General features: G+C 45.9%; 1 protein-coding gene across 2 annotated transcripts in view; it reads right to left on the bottom strand.

Moving 5' to 3' along the window:
- Positions 1 to 16156, bottom strand: part of LOC143336497 (low-density lipoprotein receptor-related protein 1-like) — a 90492-nt gene that overhangs the window by 4020 nt on the left and 70316 nt on the right. For both annotated transcript variants that reach the window (XM_076756708.1, XM_076756717.1), the window contains exons 42-83: positions 15056 to 15245; positions 14770 to 14974; positions 14396 to 14588; positions 13245 to 13370; positions 12826 to 12954; positions 12609 to 12728; positions 12389 to 12502; positions 12133 to 12282; positions 10965 to 11087; positions 10745 to 10861; positions 10392 to 10520; positions 10137 to 10259; positions 9886 to 10026; positions 9215 to 9402; positions 8925 to 9108; positions 8758 to 8843; positions 8527 to 8646; positions 8135 to 8322; positions 7687 to 7892; positions 7409 to 7597; positions 7169 to 7317; positions 6982 to 7075; positions 6764 to 6880; positions 6542 to 6661; positions 5794 to 5916; positions 4810 to 4935; positions 4605 to 4721; positions 3803 to 3909; positions 3580 to 3712; positions 3353 to 3475; positions 3138 to 3260; positions 2914 to 3051; positions 2688 to 2825; positions 2449 to 2568; positions 2077 to 2342; positions 1743 to 1924; positions 1504 to 1610; positions 1270 to 1389; positions 950 to 1126; positions 724 to 864; positions 455 to 628; positions 92 to 253 (exon numbers count right to left, since the gene is read on the bottom strand). In XM_076756708.1, the coding sequence (XP_076612823.1) occupies positions 92 to 253; positions 455 to 628; positions 724 to 864; positions 950 to 1126; positions 1270 to 1389; positions 1504 to 1610; positions 1743 to 1924; positions 2077 to 2342; positions 2449 to 2568; positions 2688 to 2825; positions 2914 to 3051; positions 3138 to 3260; positions 3353 to 3475; positions 3580 to 3712; positions 3803 to 3909; positions 4605 to 4721; positions 4810 to 4935; positions 5794 to 5916; positions 6542 to 6661; positions 6764 to 6880; positions 6982 to 7075; positions 7169 to 7317; positions 7409 to 7597; positions 7687 to 7892; positions 8135 to 8322; positions 8527 to 8646; positions 8758 to 8843; positions 8925 to 9108; positions 9215 to 9402; positions 9886 to 10026; positions 10137 to 10259; positions 10392 to 10520; positions 10745 to 10861; positions 10965 to 11087; positions 12133 to 12282; positions 12389 to 12502; positions 12609 to 12728; positions 12826 to 12954; positions 13245 to 13370; positions 14396 to 14588; positions 14770 to 14974; positions 15056 to 15245 (6078 nt within the window). The remainder of the gene's footprint in view (positions 1 to 91; positions 254 to 454; positions 629 to 723; positions 865 to 949; positions 1127 to 1269; positions 1390 to 1503; positions 1611 to 1742; positions 1925 to 2076; positions 2343 to 2448; positions 2569 to 2687; positions 2826 to 2913; positions 3052 to 3137; positions 3261 to 3352; positions 3476 to 3579; positions 3713 to 3802; positions 3910 to 4604; positions 4722 to 4809; positions 4936 to 5793; positions 5917 to 6541; positions 6662 to 6763; positions 6881 to 6981; positions 7076 to 7168; positions 7318 to 7408; positions 7598 to 7686; positions 7893 to 8134; positions 8323 to 8526; positions 8647 to 8757; positions 8844 to 8924; positions 9109 to 9214; positions 9403 to 9885; positions 10027 to 10136; positions 10260 to 10391; positions 10521 to 10744; positions 10862 to 10964; positions 11088 to 12132; positions 12283 to 12388; positions 12503 to 12608; positions 12729 to 12825; positions 12955 to 13244; positions 13371 to 14395; positions 14589 to 14769; positions 14975 to 15055; positions 15246 to 16156) is intronic.

Raw genomic sequence — 16156 nt, 5'->3', positions numbered from 1 at the left:
TACTACAGGTACTCTGATAACAATTCTGACTTCACTCTCATGTTCCTCATTGGTCAGCAAAAGTATTTGAGTCCATAGTGGGAACACTCACTGTACTGGCACTGGTCACCCAGGAAGTCAGCGGGGCAGCGGCAGGTTGGCTGGTTTCCGGCACTGACGGTGCAGTTGCCTCCATTTTTGCAGTAATCCTTACAGGTGTGCAGGTTACAGTTTGGCCCTGTGAAGCCTGTCAGGCATCGACAGGTAGGAGAACCTGTGGAAGGACAGACATGCAAAGGGATAAATATTTTTCTCATGTTATTGAGCCAGCAGAAACATACAGATGGCCTGCAAAGCCATATATTAGCCTACATAGTGCTATGTATTTAACTACAACCTACTCTTACTCTTAATGTACTAGCAAGAGAAAGAGAACACAAAATACCAAAACCAACATGCAATGTCTATATCCTACCTGTAGGGGAGGGCGTGCATGTGCCTCCATTCTTGCAGTAGTCCCTGCACTGGTCAATCTCACATCGATCTCCTCCATAATTGGGCTGGCAGCGACACTTGGGCTGCTTGTGGGCATTCAGGAAACAGCTCCCACCGTTCATACACTGGACCAAGCAGGAACCACTTGGAGGAGCTGTCAATGATGACGTTTTTTTCAGTCACGCAGAGTGATCCAGATAGCCAGTGTCTGTGTGTGCATTCTGTATGTGGGCGTGTGGGTTTACTCACAGATAGGAGACAGTGTGGGTGTGGGCAGCTCCACACAGGTGCCGTTGTCCAGGGTGCGTCCATTGGGACAGGTGCAGACTGGTCCGCTGGGGCTCAGCAGACACAACCATTCACATTTCTTCCTGTCGCAGGGATTTGTCACTAATAAAGACAGAGAAAGAATGAGACAAATTAGCCCTCTTGTCTTTGTTTAAGTGAGCAGCAGGAGGGTTTGTTTTGAACTCACTCTCAGGTTGCTTGTATCGGTGGTACAAAACTATATCCGTGGCGTGGTTCATTCCAGTCGTCAGGTTCTCAATGGGGCCTTTGCCGAACTTATTCACTCGGAAGACGTAGTTGTTGATGTAGGTGACGCCATAGATGTAGTCCTCAAAGACGTCTATGCTGAAGGGGTGATGGAGCTCTGAGCAGAGACACAGAGGACATGCTCTAGAAGCTTCACAGACAGTATACATGCTAAAATACACATTCCTGCATTTTCCACCCACACAAAATTACAACTAAGTCACACACAAACTGTGCCATTGTGAGCGTATGCCACTCAACTGTTCTTAATGCTGTTCACAGCCACAACGGCATCGCTGCCATTCAGCCTCACACTGCAGATCAAGGAGAGTTTAGCATCGGCCCAGTACAGACGCTCATTGAAATAGTCCACCGCTAGACCTGGGCGGAGAGAGAGCGTGGTATTAGAAAAGGTTTGGAAGATTAAAGACTTACTCTTTGTATATAGAACAAATGATTAAGGAGAACTACTTTATGTGCATCTGAACATTTTACCTGTTGGCCACTGGATGTTTTCCTCTACCAGCGTCTCTCTCATGGTTCCGTCCATAGCAGCTGTTTCAATCTTGGGATGGTTCCCCCAGTCTGCCCAGTACATTTTCCTAATGAAGGAAATGTAAAATCTCCATTTATCACTGATTTTATCCAAAATCTCCATTTGCATTCTAGTTATTTTGTACAAGTGGCTATTTTTTCCTATTTCACTCCCCCTCAATCTCCCAAGACATGCTCACCCTCTCTGGGGGTCGACTACGATGGCGTAAGGCTCATCGATCATGCCGGAGATGAGAGTCTTGCGGTGACGTCCTCCACTTAGCTGGGCCACCTCGATGACATCTCTACCAGAGTCGGTCCAGTACAAGTTTCCTGCCACCCAGTCCACAGCAATGCCACGAGGCATCTTCAGATCAGGGATCTGAACACAGAGACGGAGAAAAATTGGACACACATTCATTGCCTGCCTTCTTTATGTTTACTGTACAATACATGCATGCATAAGTACAAGCACACACACACACACACACACACACACACACACACACACACACACACACACAATGCACCCACCTCTACGTTTGTGACCCTCGAGTCACTTTGCCGTCGGTTACGGTTGCTATTGGGGGAGGAGGAGGAAGAAGGCAAGTCATAGGAAGAAATGCGCCCTGTGTGCCAGTTAGTCCAGTAAATGCGGTTGGTCTTGACATGCAGGTCCATGGCATCGATGCGCACGTTGGCATCACCCTGGAAGATCTGCTCATAGCGCCAGTTTGGCATGGAGGGGTCCAGGCTGCGGATCTCACTGTCGTCAGCGATGTAGAGCACTTGTCTTGGAGCTGAAGATGCAACAGATCATTGTGGTAGAGCAGAGTTCAGTGTACACAGAGAACATACAGTATGTAGATAAAGCTAACAAGTTTCCCTTATGGTAGAAGTACTCACCGTCAGCCTTGCAGGTCTCATTGATTCTGGTGAAGTACTTGTGGCAGCTGCACTTGTGGGAACCCTTGGTGTTGTTGCAGATATGAGAGCACACTCCAAACTGCCTACACTCATTCTTATCTGTGAAACATCCCAAAGCCACATGGTGCACAGCACATTAGACATAGCTTAAAGTCTTCAAGCTAATTTTAGCCATGATTTAAACATGCAAAACGGAGCAATGGCAGAGAAAACTGTACCTTCACATCTGTTACGTCCATTGGACTGGAAGCCGGGTTTGCAGGAGCAGAAAGAGTCGGTGCCGTTCACCACACAATGAGCTTCATCTCCATCTCCACACACTGTCCTGTTACTGCGACAGTCATTCAGCACAGTGTCTGCAAGCACAGACAGGCAGCATGCATTCACACTGATAACCACGCAGAATATGCACTGTCAAGACAACTTTACTGCAACACAACGCACCTTTCTTATTGCAGTGGATTTCATCAGAACCATAGTCCTCACAGTCGTTGAAGTAGTTGCAGCGCAGGACAGAGCTGATGCAACGCCCATTGGAGCACTGGAACTCATCCTTTTGACATACTGGCGTGGAAGGAGGCACTGTTGGACGACAGAGAGGTCATTATCCCGATCATCACGTGCAAAATTAAAAGTCACATTCATGTGAGTTAGCTAGTAAAACTCACGGCAGTTGACTTCATCGCTGTTGTCCCCACAGTTGTTGACGCCATCACAGCGTTTTGATAATGGCAGGCACACACGATCATTATGACAGCGAAACTGCCTTGTGGGCGGGCACTGGAATTTAACTAGGAGACAGAAGGGGAGACACATTAAGGACTGTAGTCAAAACAATGGATGTCAGGATTACTGTCCACGTGTGAAATGCAAAGATTCTTACCGCACTCTTCTGGATTCTCATCTGAGTTGTCGCCACAGTCGTCCTCGCCGTCGCACTTCCAGCCCAGGGGTTTACAAAGAGTGTTGTTGCACTGGAACTCATCCAGGGGGCAGTGTCTACCCACTGAAATGAGATGGAGAGAGCGCAGGAAAGAAGAATGAAACAGAAGCTGATAAATGCGTTCATGTTTTCAGCATGACACGTTTGACTGTGTGTGTGCTTCTTACCACCACTGTCACATTTCTCCTCATCGCTGCCATCCACACAGTCAGCGTCAGCATCACAACGCCAGCGGATCGGGATGCAATGGCCATTTTTACACTGGAACTGATCACTGTCGCACTTCACATCACAATCATTCTGGACCAAAGAAAATAAAGAGTTTTTCATCAGTATCCCTGGTGTATCAAATCTCAAAGCACAATGCTAGCCGGGAAGGTTGAGTGATACCTCGTCTGAACCATCAGCACAATCGTGGTCTCCGTCGCACTTCCAGCGGCCGGCAATGCAACGACCGTTTGTGCAGGCGAACTCGCTCTCTGAACACTGACGAGGCACTGAGGGTAGAGAGAAGACAGCTTAGGACTGTGAGAGAGGATAATTGAGCAGAAACAGAGAGCAGAGGCAAGGAGCAAGGAGAGGCGTAAGGGAAGAGAAGAGAAAGGTGGGAATAGAGCAGACTGCAAAAAGAACACAGGGTGCTCTGTTGAGAGCCAGACATACATGGATAAAAATAAGGCTCATAATTCATATCACAGGATTGACTCATGGGGCACAGAGGCGGGGATGGTACAACATTCTGTACTGTAACAGAGAAGCTGGAGGAGTTAGTGGGATTGAAAAGGAGAGGAAAAGGCTCACAGAACAAAAAAAAAAAGAAAGCTGGGGGCACACGCAGGACTGGGGAGCTGAGGTTGTGGATGGTCGAGCTGAAACTGTGAAAACACCTACCTCTGGCTCACATCAACAGGCCAGTGTGAAATGCAAAATAGACATGAGATGATGTGAGATGTGCAGATGGCCACAGAACTAATTAACGCAAAATGAAATCAAAGTCTCAACCATGCGTGTAGTTGAGTAAATCTATAACAGACGAACACGCAGTGAAAGGTGATACATCGCTTACCACAACAACCCATCGCATCTGAGAACAGTCTGCTTACAGTAGAGCTCGTATTATATTATGAATCATTGTTTCCATGCAGACAATGAGCTGTGGCTGTGGCTGTCAAAAGAATCAGAGAGAACCTACCACACTTGTCCTCATCAGAGTTGTCCCCACAGTCGTTGTCATAGTCACACTGCCAGCGGCCAGGCACACAGCGGTTGTTCTTACAGCGGAACTGGTACGGCTCACATGTCCGCTCATCTGAGCACCAAACAGACACAATAAGCACAATTGTGGCCCTAATACCAACTTCCTGTCCTGCTTTTCTCCATCTACCCACGGCCCTTACCGCACTCTTCTTTAGGTTCATCTGAAGCGTCTCCGCAGTCATCCTCTCCATCACACTTCCAACGCGCCGGGATGCAGCGCCCCGAGTCCTTGCAGCGGAACTCATCCACACCACATGTCATTTGAGCTGCAACAGAGAGGATTTAATGGATTAGATATGTCGACACTGGGCATGAGATTATTCACTCTCTTTCTGTGAAAGAATTAACAGATAACAAAGAGATAATAGTGTTATATCAATGTCTGAAAATTAACTTCAACAATGACCAATGCAATCATGAACAGCAGAATAAATGAACATGAACACCGTCCTGCTGTCAGTTCTATTGTGGCTGTATAATTTTCCAAACAACAGTGCAATGTTTTCTAGAATTACAACCCTGATTTCAAAAAAGTTGGGATGCTATGTGAGACATAAAAACAGAACGCAATCATTAGCAAACCAACTGTGTTTACCGACAATGGCTTATGAAGTGTGTTTCACAAAGTGGTGAACCTCGTTCCATCCTCACTTGTGAATGACCTGACTGAGCCTTTCCAGGATGCCCCTTTCATACCCAATCATGATACTATCACCTGTTACAATGAACCTGTTTACCTGTGGAATGTTCCACAGGTGTTTTTGGAACATTCCACTACTTTCCTAGTCTTTAGTTGCTCCTGTCCCAACTTGTTTGAAATGTATCGCTGGCATCAAATCCAGAAGAAGCATATATTTACAAAAATCAATGGAGTTGATGAGGAGAAACATTAAATATGTATCATCTTTGAGTATGTGTCAAACAGGATTAGCAAATTATCACATTCTCTTTTATTTATGTTTTCACAGCGTCCCAACTTTTTGGATTCGGAGCTGTATTTTTCTAATCCATTACCGACATCCAGAGCCTCCGATCGATATTATCAGTCAGGTCCTATTAAAGAACCATGTTCATGCTGTAGAGGAGACTTATTTCTTGCAGTGTAATAATGAGCTGTGTCTTACTGCAGTTGGCAGGCTCATCAGATCCATCCACACAGTCATTGTCCCTGTCACACACCCACACCCGTGGGATGCAGCGCTTGGTGATAGCACACTGGAACTGGTTGGGGGCACATGTCACTTCCGCTGCACAGGAGACGGACAGATAGTCCACTTCATAAAGAAGAACTGCTACATAACCACAACTTTCACAAATGAAAATGACTACAGTGCTGAAGTCCAGCCAGTGGCCCATGGAGACTGCAACATTACGTAATAACATGTTGATTTTGCTATTCTTGCAGCCTTGTAGTTAAAGGTGCTAAAATGTAAATTTTGACCTCAGAATGGCACGACAGAACAGTTCATGTAATCTCCCTTAGTGGAGGATGAATGTGCTCAGCAAATGTCATGGCAATTACATTATGCAACATCATTTGGCCTAAGGCCATTGCTAAAGGAAAAGGTCAAAATGGACAGAGATCCTCTGGAGAGCGTGAAAGTGTTCAGCAATGTCCTGTGGGCTCATTAGATTTTGACATACAGTATGTGGAAGAGGAAACTGTGGCTGAAGGGAGGAAAGCTCACTACAAACAGTAGGGTTCATCCAGTGGGGACAAAATTTAGTCTTGCTTCAAGTTGTAGAGCTATCTTGCGCTAGACCAAAGTGTTGTTCAGATACATGGACAGAAAGACATACTGTAGGCACTGCCACTGGCAGGGCAAACAGTGACAGGGGGCCTAAGCGAACCAGAAGGGCAATGAGACTCACGACAGTCTTTCTCATCCTCTCCCTCTCCACAGTTGTCCTGTCCATTGCAACGGAAGATGCCAGGGATGCAGCGGCTTGGGTGGGAACATTTAAACTGACTTGGCAAACACACGTGGATGTCTGGAAAACAAACAGTGGGTAACAGAGGATATGGGTTATTATAGGTACACCTGAGGAAAAGATTTAAGTGCTGTAAGTATGTGCAGGTGTGTGAGTGTGTACCGCAATTGGCCTCATCTGAGTTGTCTTGGCAGTCATTGTCTCCATCGCAGATGTAGGCCGGGTTGGTGCAGATGCCTGTACCACACTGGAACTGGCCTGGTCGGCACTTAAACTCAGCTACAGTGACAAACCCAGCACATTATTAACCAGAGCAAAATTTACTGCAACAATCATGTGTTACTACAACTTATTGTAGTCAGGCTGCAGTCGATACTCACGGCAGTCTGCAGGCTCATCTGAGCGGTCCCCGCAGTCATCTTCAGTGTCACACTTCCACCAAAATGGAATGCACTTGTCATTTTTGCAAACAAACTGAAGGAGTAGAGGAAAAAATTGTTAATTTTTCAATTTAATAATGTGTTAATAAAGGCCTATATCTAAAACAAAGGCCTCAAGCTAGCTTACCTGGCTTGCAGTGCAGTTGGACAAGCACTGTTTGCCATCAGCTGCTAGGTAAAAGTTAGTGGGGCAGGCACACTTGTAGCCCCCTCCAGGCGAGAGCAGACACAGGTTACTGCAACCTCCATTGTTGATTTGGCACGGGTGGTCAGCCACTGAAGAGCAAGCAAATGTACACAAGTAGAATTAAGGGCAGATAGATGAGGATCTACATGTAGTTGTGAGTGACGGGTGACTTGGTTTTACCCTCAGGCTGGCGGTACGGGTGGTAAATGTGGATGTCCATGGGTCTGTGTAAGGTGCTGATCAGCACGGTCTTGTTGACTCCCAGTGTTTTATGGGCTCTGTTGATTGACTTTGTCTCCCAGTCTGTCCAGTAGATGTACTCCTCAAACAGAGTCATAGCAAAGATGTGGGGGATATCCTGAACCAGAACTACATGGGCACACACGAGACAAATAAGTTAGTAACACTAACTGGAAAAGAGCACGAAGACACTTCCACTGAGTTTATGTGTGTGTTACTTGTGTGTCTGTTGGTTCCATCTAGGCTGGCAAATGCGATGTAATCTTCTCGAGCATCGGCCCAGTAGATGCGGTCATTGACAAAGTCCAGCGTCAGGCCATTGGGCCAGGTGATCTTTTCCTCCACTATAACGCTCCTGTTGGTGCCATCCATCCCGATCCTCCCTATGTGGGGGCTGTCACCCCAGTCTGACCAGTATAAGTACCTGTCGGGGATGTGCTCAGTTTATTGGTTCTAATAAAACAGAATTGAACAGCCACACGGTTCCAGATGTCTAACGCATTTACTGCATGTAATCAAACAATAAGCTGGACTTCATGTTTCTAAAATGCACCCATCTGGCTTCCAAACAGAAACTTTCCAAACTTTCTCTGCTCAAAAAAAAAAAAACATTTGCTGCTACTTTTACTGACTCAGATCTTCAAAGTTGTGCAGAGTCACTCTTACCCATAGCGTACATCCACAGCCACAGCACGTGGCTCCCGCAGGCCGTTGTTGACCAGAACTGTCCGGTACGCTCCATTCAGCTTTGACACCTCGATGGTGTCCCGTCCCTTATCACACCAGTACAGGTTTCCTCCCACCCAGTCGACAGCCAGACCGTCTGGGTTGCTGAGTGATGTGCGATGAAGGACCTAACAAAAGAGCAAGCAGTGTACATTTTCTGAATCTGTGCCTCACAATGAAGAAGTTAATTATTTTTCCTGGGTTTTCGCTGCACATACAAATGAAGGTTAATTAATCATTTTAAATGCTGGTTTTATGTTTGGACCAAGAAGGTATTATCAGCACATTTCACTGTCCGCTCTCCTCCTTAGACGAGATGCTGCCACACTGACCTGAACATCGCTGCCGTTGATGTGCATGCGCCTGATCATGCTTCCCTGGGTGGTCACATCTGTCCAATAAATCATCTGCTGGCGATAGTCGAAGTCCAGAGCCACAGCATTGTTCAAGCCCTACCAAAGCACAGGGAGCTGCATTAGTCTGGGCCAGCGATAAACCCCTGCAGGATAGTTTGCAGGATTTCCAAGCACTTCAAAAGGACAAACCGCATCTGCAAGTCTCACCTGTTTGAGGAGTGTGTAGTTGGATCCATCTAAATTGAGCTTTCTCAGATAGTAGCGGTTGGCAAAGATCAGGAAGGGTTCCTCGTCTGCAGGGAGGGAGACGTCATATGTTAGATGATTTACCGGCAACACTTCCTGAATGTTACTAATCTTGTCATGTTTCTTACCAGAGGTGGATTTGCATATGGTGGGGTTTTCAGGGCTAAGCTGGAAACCCTCCACGCACAGACAGTGGAAGCTGCCGTGCGTGTTGATGCATCGCTGTGTGCAGGGATAGGTGGTTGTGCACTCATCTATGTCGACACACGTCTTCCCATCATCTTTCAGACGGAAGCCGGGGTGGCATCTGCACTGCAAGGAGGCAAAGGCCAGAGCAGGTAAAGCGACCGTGCGTGCCGCTTAATTTACACATCTATTACTGAAGAACTCAAGTCAGACTTTCATGCTGTTCACTTACCTTAAAGCCTATTTTAAGGTCTTCACAGAGCTGGGAGCAGCCACTCAGTTTGCTGTTCAGGCACTCGTTAATGAAGCAGTTCAGCTCATCGGAGCCGTCGCCACAGTCGTCCTTATGGTCACAGAGCAATGTCTCATTTACACAGTTTCCATTGTTGCAGGCATACGCGGTGTCGTTGCATTTCTTCTCTGTTCCATTAAAGAAAGAAATGAAATGAGAAACAAATGAAGAATAAATGTCAACAGATGCAGCTGCTATTATTTCAGAGCCTCTGGGTTTTATTTCAGTCACAGCTGAGAGAGTGCTTTCCATAAAGATAACCAGCATTGGTGTCACATGCACTTCTATGTGCATTAACATATGTTCTTATACTGGATGATATTCCAAGATGGCGGCGCTCTAATGGAGTGTTTGCAGTAGCTCGTGTAACACTACAATTTCTCCTCTTATCTTATTTTATTTTATTTTATTTTATCTTATCTGCATTCTCCATGCCCTGCCGATCTGTTGTATGTGCATAATGTTGTTTATCATTTGTCTTTGGCTACATTTTTGTTTTTTACATCAATATGCTCAAAAGCTACAGATGAAAACTAGACATCATCTGGCACTGATGTAAAATAATTAGACAAATAGATAAAAGACAAAGTGAGTGGCTGTAAGGATATAACCTGGGCCAGCGCAGCGTGGGTTCTTTGGGGCCTCGTCTGAGTGGTCATGGCAGTCAAAGTCTCCGTCACACTCCCATGAACTCTGGATGAGGCATCGCCCGTTGGCACAGCGGAACTCATGGGGTCCACATGTCGGATATTCTGCAGCGAGAAACAGCATGACGGTGAAGGAGAGTTCGGGAAGTCGAGCGAGGAGAAGAGAGCTTTTCTAAATCACCCCATCAGGAAAAAGAGTTCAAGACTCCACTCACCGCACTCCTGGGACTCGTCTGAGCCGTCGCTGCAGTCGCTGTCATGGTCACACACAAAGTGCTTGGGGATACACTGTCGGTTCTGGCACATGAACTCATTGCTGCTGCACGTGTTGTTGAACACTGTGACATAAAAACACTTGGTGAGTGAATGAGGTGAAAAGGTTTCATAGCCCTACAGGTGTGGTATGGATTTATGTCTTCCTTTGTATCTCTGGGTTATCAACATGTCTTTAACCCCTCGCCTGCACTCACCACAGCCAGCTTTGACGCTCTCGTCAGCCCCATCAGGACAGTCTTTGTCTCCGTCACACTTCCAGCGCTGAGGGATACACATGTGTGATCCGGGACATTGGAACGCCTCGGGACTGCAGGTTTTGGTCTCTGTGACGAAAAGAGGTTGTTGAAGATCATTTTGATGCCTTTCTTTGGCCTGGGTTTATGTGAACATGCCATGAACTTTGATATCAATCACATAATTATATTTTGGAATATGAGAGTGGTCCCGTATCCACAAATGAGGGGACTCCTCAAAGTCTGAGCATGTCATGCTTGGTCATATTTTTCCAAACAATATTGTGCCACATTTGTTAGCCCTAAACACTCACTGCACTTGCTGTCCTCATCGCTGCTGTCACCACAGTCGTCGGCTCCGTCACACACCCAGCGGTTGGGAATGCAGCGGTGGTTCCCACACTCAAACTGAGAGGCTGAGCAGAACTTATCTAGAGGTCCAGAAAGAATGTGTAAAGTGCAAAACACAAGCGCCAAAATAAAGTAATGGTCCGCTGCACTTCAGCTTGTTTAGGTCCGTGTATGTGAACTTACCACAGTGAGCCTCGTCGGCACCGTTCTCACAGTCGTTCTCCTTATCACAAGTCCAGCTCATGGGGATACAACGTCCACTAGGACAGGCGAAGAAGGGCGTGGGGCACTTTGTTTTCCCGCTCCCTGGCAGAGTGACATCAAAGAGTAAAGACAGCATGAAGAGAGGAACAGAAAATTGAATTTACATTGCAATGTTTTTCAAAGAGAATTTCCTCCAATACCACAATTTCATGGATGAAAACATGAACATAAAACAGGGAATGTTTTTGTTGTGTTTGTTTTTGTTCCACTTGGAATAATCCAAATTGGACTCTAATCCAGGGACTCTCAGCGTGCTTTGCTCACAGAACACGTTTGCAAAATGACAGAAGGCCACAGGCCAGTTACTAAACAAACATTAATAACGTTTATAAGATGAAATGTATGAACATTAAAAGGCCGATTACACATCTTTCTTTGAAATTCTGTATTTTCAGATCAACTGACTTACTAACTTAAATTAACTTGGTACAGGGACTGACACTGGGGCTGTACTGTATGACAGATAAGTCAGATATTTTTATTGCATGTAATAGCTGCAACTGCATTCTAGCTGTAAAGTTTCTACAACATTTAACATACCTTGAATGTCTTCCATCATTCAATCACTCAAATGGAGGAATGATTTTTATATTTAACCTCTTTTAGTGTGAAATGCACATTTTACAGATGACTATTTTTCCGCATAACCTTTACTCCTGTTCAGCTCATAGCTTCCTTCCCCCGCATCGCTCACCACCTGATCCCACTGCACTCTGCAGAGAATGACCTCCACATAAAGATCACCCCTCTCTCTCTTACTAATAGCCTTACTAATAGTTTCCAATCATACAAAACTGGCACATCTGTCCCTCTGTACAGCCCTGACTAACTGGTATAAACAAATTAAAACATCCCCAGTGTGAATACATTTATATTCTTTTGGAATCAGAGAATGTTAATCCATGAAAAAGTCATTTGCCTTCAGGCTTTATTGTGTTTTTATCCACTGTGATTTCAAGGTCTATAATGACTGCATTGCAGTGTTATGATATGAATCATCAGAAAAATTCATTCATTCATTTCCTTGAATATTACAAGAAGATTTAGCTGTGAGAAAATATGTGTATTTGAGAGGGTGATAAAATACCTGGGCAATTTCTTTCATCAGAGAAGTCTCCACAGTCATTAGCTCCATCACACTGCCACGAAGGGGCAAAGCAGAGTGTGGTGAACTCGCACTTCTGAAATGTCACTCCCTTCACTCCCAGATGGAAGTAACTGGAACAGTCGGTGGCAGCTTAACAAAGAGAGCAGCACTACTTTATACCGTAGCTGGGAGAAAATGTTGGCTTTTATCCATTTACACTTAGTTACTCTGACTGAACCTGCTCTTTTTAACTTACTGCAGTTCATCTCATCACTGGCATCCTCGCAGTCCACTTTCTGGTTACACTTGCTGGAGTTGGAGATGCAGCCTCCGTCTCTGCACTGGAACTGATCGGCTGAGCACAGCGTGGCTGACAGACGCAAAGACAAGGTGACGGTGTTTAGTTCAAACATCATTTGAAAATGTCATACGGCTGCAGGCAGGAAGAACTTGTTTAATCAGAGGACTCGACTCACCGTTACAGAAGACTTCATCGGAATTGTCTCCACAGTCGTCCTGACCGTTGCACCAGGAGCTATGTCCCACACAGCGGCCATTCACACACCGTCTGTAGCCCTTCTTACACACACGGTTGGCTGAGAACCAGACAGGAAATAATGCGGACTCAAATTGCAAATGTCAACAAGAAGACTGCAGCAGAAACTGTTCTGACAGAGAAAAGGTTCCACTCACCGCAGTAGGACTGTTTCTCATCAGACTTGTCCTTGCAGTGGGCCATGCCATCACAAGTCAGGGTGTAGTTGACACAGTCTCCGTTTCCACACTCAAACTCATCAATGTTGTTACATGTAGTGTTGAGCGCTGGGAGACACAGACAGAAAAACGCACTTAAGAAGAGTTGCCTTCCCCCGAGGCATGAAAGGTGGACGATTTTCAGTGCTCATTCAAATCCACTTAAAGCCTGATCTCGGTCTTTGCTTGTAACTTTATTACATTATGGTCTGTGTGCAAAAGAGGTCCTGCACCCCAGACCTGCAGATTTAATAAGGAATACTTTATTGAAATAACTTAATAAAACTGTGTGCAGAATTTTATCTCGGAACTTCAGCAAAGTCAAACTTTTGCTTTTGTGGCTCCCCGTCCTGTATTACCTGTGCAGGTGTTGTCTTCCAAAAGCTTCCTGTCACCACGGCAGCTGCAGTTGACCCGTCCCTCAGAGGTCAGCAAACACAGGTCCTGACATCCTCCGTTGTTAACACGACACAGAGAGAACTCACCTACGCATAGATGAGGGAAGTTAGGGAAAGACAGTCACACAAACCTCCGCCCCCCCGAGACACACACACCCACACACACACACACACACACACACACACACACACATACAGACACGTGTATCCACATGAGCAGGCAGACAGATACGCCTGCATGAATGTGGCAATGGCTTTGCCTCCACTGAATGCATAATTCAATGTGACTCAATCTAAATGGGATTTGCAGCTATTACCTCAGGCTCTAGGCTTGTATGGTCGCTTTGGGTACTGGAGCACGAGAGAGTTTACTGAACGAGGCGACTTGAGGGAGAAGATGGCTGACGATACGGCAGAGAAAAAAACGCAGGGCTGCGCTGATTTAAAAGTATACAGACAATGGGAGATGCACAATAGACGGAGAGAGAGGTGGAGATTCTAGATAACGCTGCAGCAGCGTGTGTGTGTGTGTGTGTGTGTGTGTGTGTGTGTGTGTGTGTGTGTGTGTGACAGGTGGGCCCATTCTGGTGTGTGTAACTCATCCGCTGCAGTGTCACGCTTTGATTACTTCTCTCACCTCATAAATTGCTCTGTTGGGGCAGAAAAACATCTTTTTTCGTGTGTTTTGTGTTTAAAAGCGACACTTTAAGTACGTTCAAACTTAGATTGGTGATGGCCTTCCTAACCTAGGAATGGCAGTCTGTGCCACAATGAATTTTAAGGATATTACCAAGCGAATGATTGCACAACTAATCATAAATGTAAAAAAGGTTGATATAGTGACTATTTTATTAATCTATGTGCTTTATGTATAGTGCATATTAGTGTAATATGAGATGACACAAACTGATTGGTATTTCAAACCACTTAAACCTTTTACTGTTTAGATTATTAATTGATCAATTTCTTATTATTATGACTTACTTTGACATTAATATATGACATAAAGCTGCACTGTGATAAAGGACAAAGGAACACTTGCTGTCACAGTGAGCACTAACAACACTCAGTCACACAAACAGCTCGATCCTTCACTCTGTGTGAAAACTCACAGCTATTGGTGTCATTGGCCACGGCGACGATGCCCATCGGCTGCTGAGGTATGTCAGCACGCAGCACCTTCATGTCTCCTCCTGTGTATTTGTCAGCCCGAAGCACAGCCCTCCTCACCCAGTCGGTCCAGAAGATGTAGTCCCCGTACACGGCCAGGCCAAACGGATGCACCGGCTCATTCTTCAACACCACCTGCAGGGGGAAGCACAACCACAGCCACGAGCTCACACACTCGGGTAATTCCAGCCTTGAAGCAAACTGACAGCTATTATTAGGAAACTCCTTCATATAATCATACTGCAGTACAAATATTTTCATCATGCAGCATGATGTACACTGTGTGTGTCTGCACGTGAGTGTGGACGTTACTCACGTAGCGCCGGGTGCCGTCGTACTCGCAGCGCTCTATCTTGTCTAGTGTGGCATCAGAGAAATAGAGTTTTTCGGCACGGTGGTCTATGGCCAGGCCGTTAGGGGTTCGAATGTCATTGCCAATGATCACAAGGACATTGGCGCCAGTCAGTGTGGCGCGCATGATACTGGGAGACTGCTCATTCCAGTTGGTCCAAAACATGAGGCTGCAGGAGAAAGTACAACTCAGTGACGTGCATGTGCAGCAATGTGTGAGATATGATGTGAATTAATGCTTTAGTTCTAACCTCTGACACTCGTCAAGGACAAAAGCTCTGGGGTGGTCATCTCCCGACATGGTGACCACGGTGTGCCTGTCAACAGCACCCCAGCGGCTCTGATCCACCGTGTGGCGGGTAATGGTTGACGTAGTGTAGCTGGTCCAGTACAGCATATCCCAGCCCCTGTGGTACGCCAAGCCCTCCACGGAGCCGACATCTGAGAAAGAATGAAGGAACAGAGAGAAGATGGGAGAGAAGAAGATAGAGATGAATACAGAGAACAGTTGAAAAGGCAAAAGAAAAAGAACAGAGAGACATTAAACCACAAAGAGGGAGAAGAAAGAAAAGAAAAAAGGGGAAGGAAAAGAAGCACGTCAATCCCAGTGCTATGTTAAAAGGCCAAGTGTGGACTGTCTGGCAGCAGCTCAGTGCTGGCAGACTGTTGTATGGCAGCAGAGTCAGGGCTAAGGACATGACAGCTTGGTATTAATGACCAAGAACACAGTGTGATTCAAGGCTTTTATCCAACAAATAGCTCACTAAAAAGGTCACAATAACAGTTGCTAGCGGCTAGTGTATTACTTTCCATTGCACTACCTCATCATCGGATGAGAAATACAGTCATTTTTTCTGCTACGCAGCCTTGAAATGAGTAAGAGGTTGTGAGCTCCTCGCCTGCACAGAGGCCAAAGGACGGACAAGAGTCAGCCAAAATGGAGGAACACAAAGTTCTGTAGCGGCAGATAGAGAACAGCTGCTCTGCTGGTGAGACAATACACACACACACACACACACACACACAGCGTACTTCAGGAAGAGTAAATTTGAGAATAAATCTGATCACACCAATGCCAAATAACTGGTAATATCTGCCTCCTCATTGCAGTTACTGTAATGTAACAGTGAGGGCACGGCAGCCTTTTCCAGGGCTGGATATGACCTCACTCTATTAGCTCAGGCCAGAGGATCAGTGAGGTTCACCACCAGGTGGGACTCTTAACACTACACCTCAACATCTCCAGTGCAACGCCGTGGACATGAATCAACATTCGTCTGGCTCATGCTACCAGGCTGTGAATGAAGCTAAGCAAGTGGAGAGCCGAGCAAAGGCATGCAACACAAAAACAA

The sequence above is a fragment of the Chaetodon auriga genome, chromosome 2 (assembly GCF_051107435.1).
Source record: "Chaetodon auriga isolate fChaAug3 chromosome 2, fChaAug3.hap1, whole genome shotgun sequence".
NCBI lineage: Eukaryota > Metazoa > Chordata > Actinopteri > Chaetodontiformes > Chaetodontidae > Chaetodon > Chaetodon auriga.
Note: the sequence above shows the minus strand (reverse complement) of the source record. Positions and strands in the feature narration are given on the sequence as shown.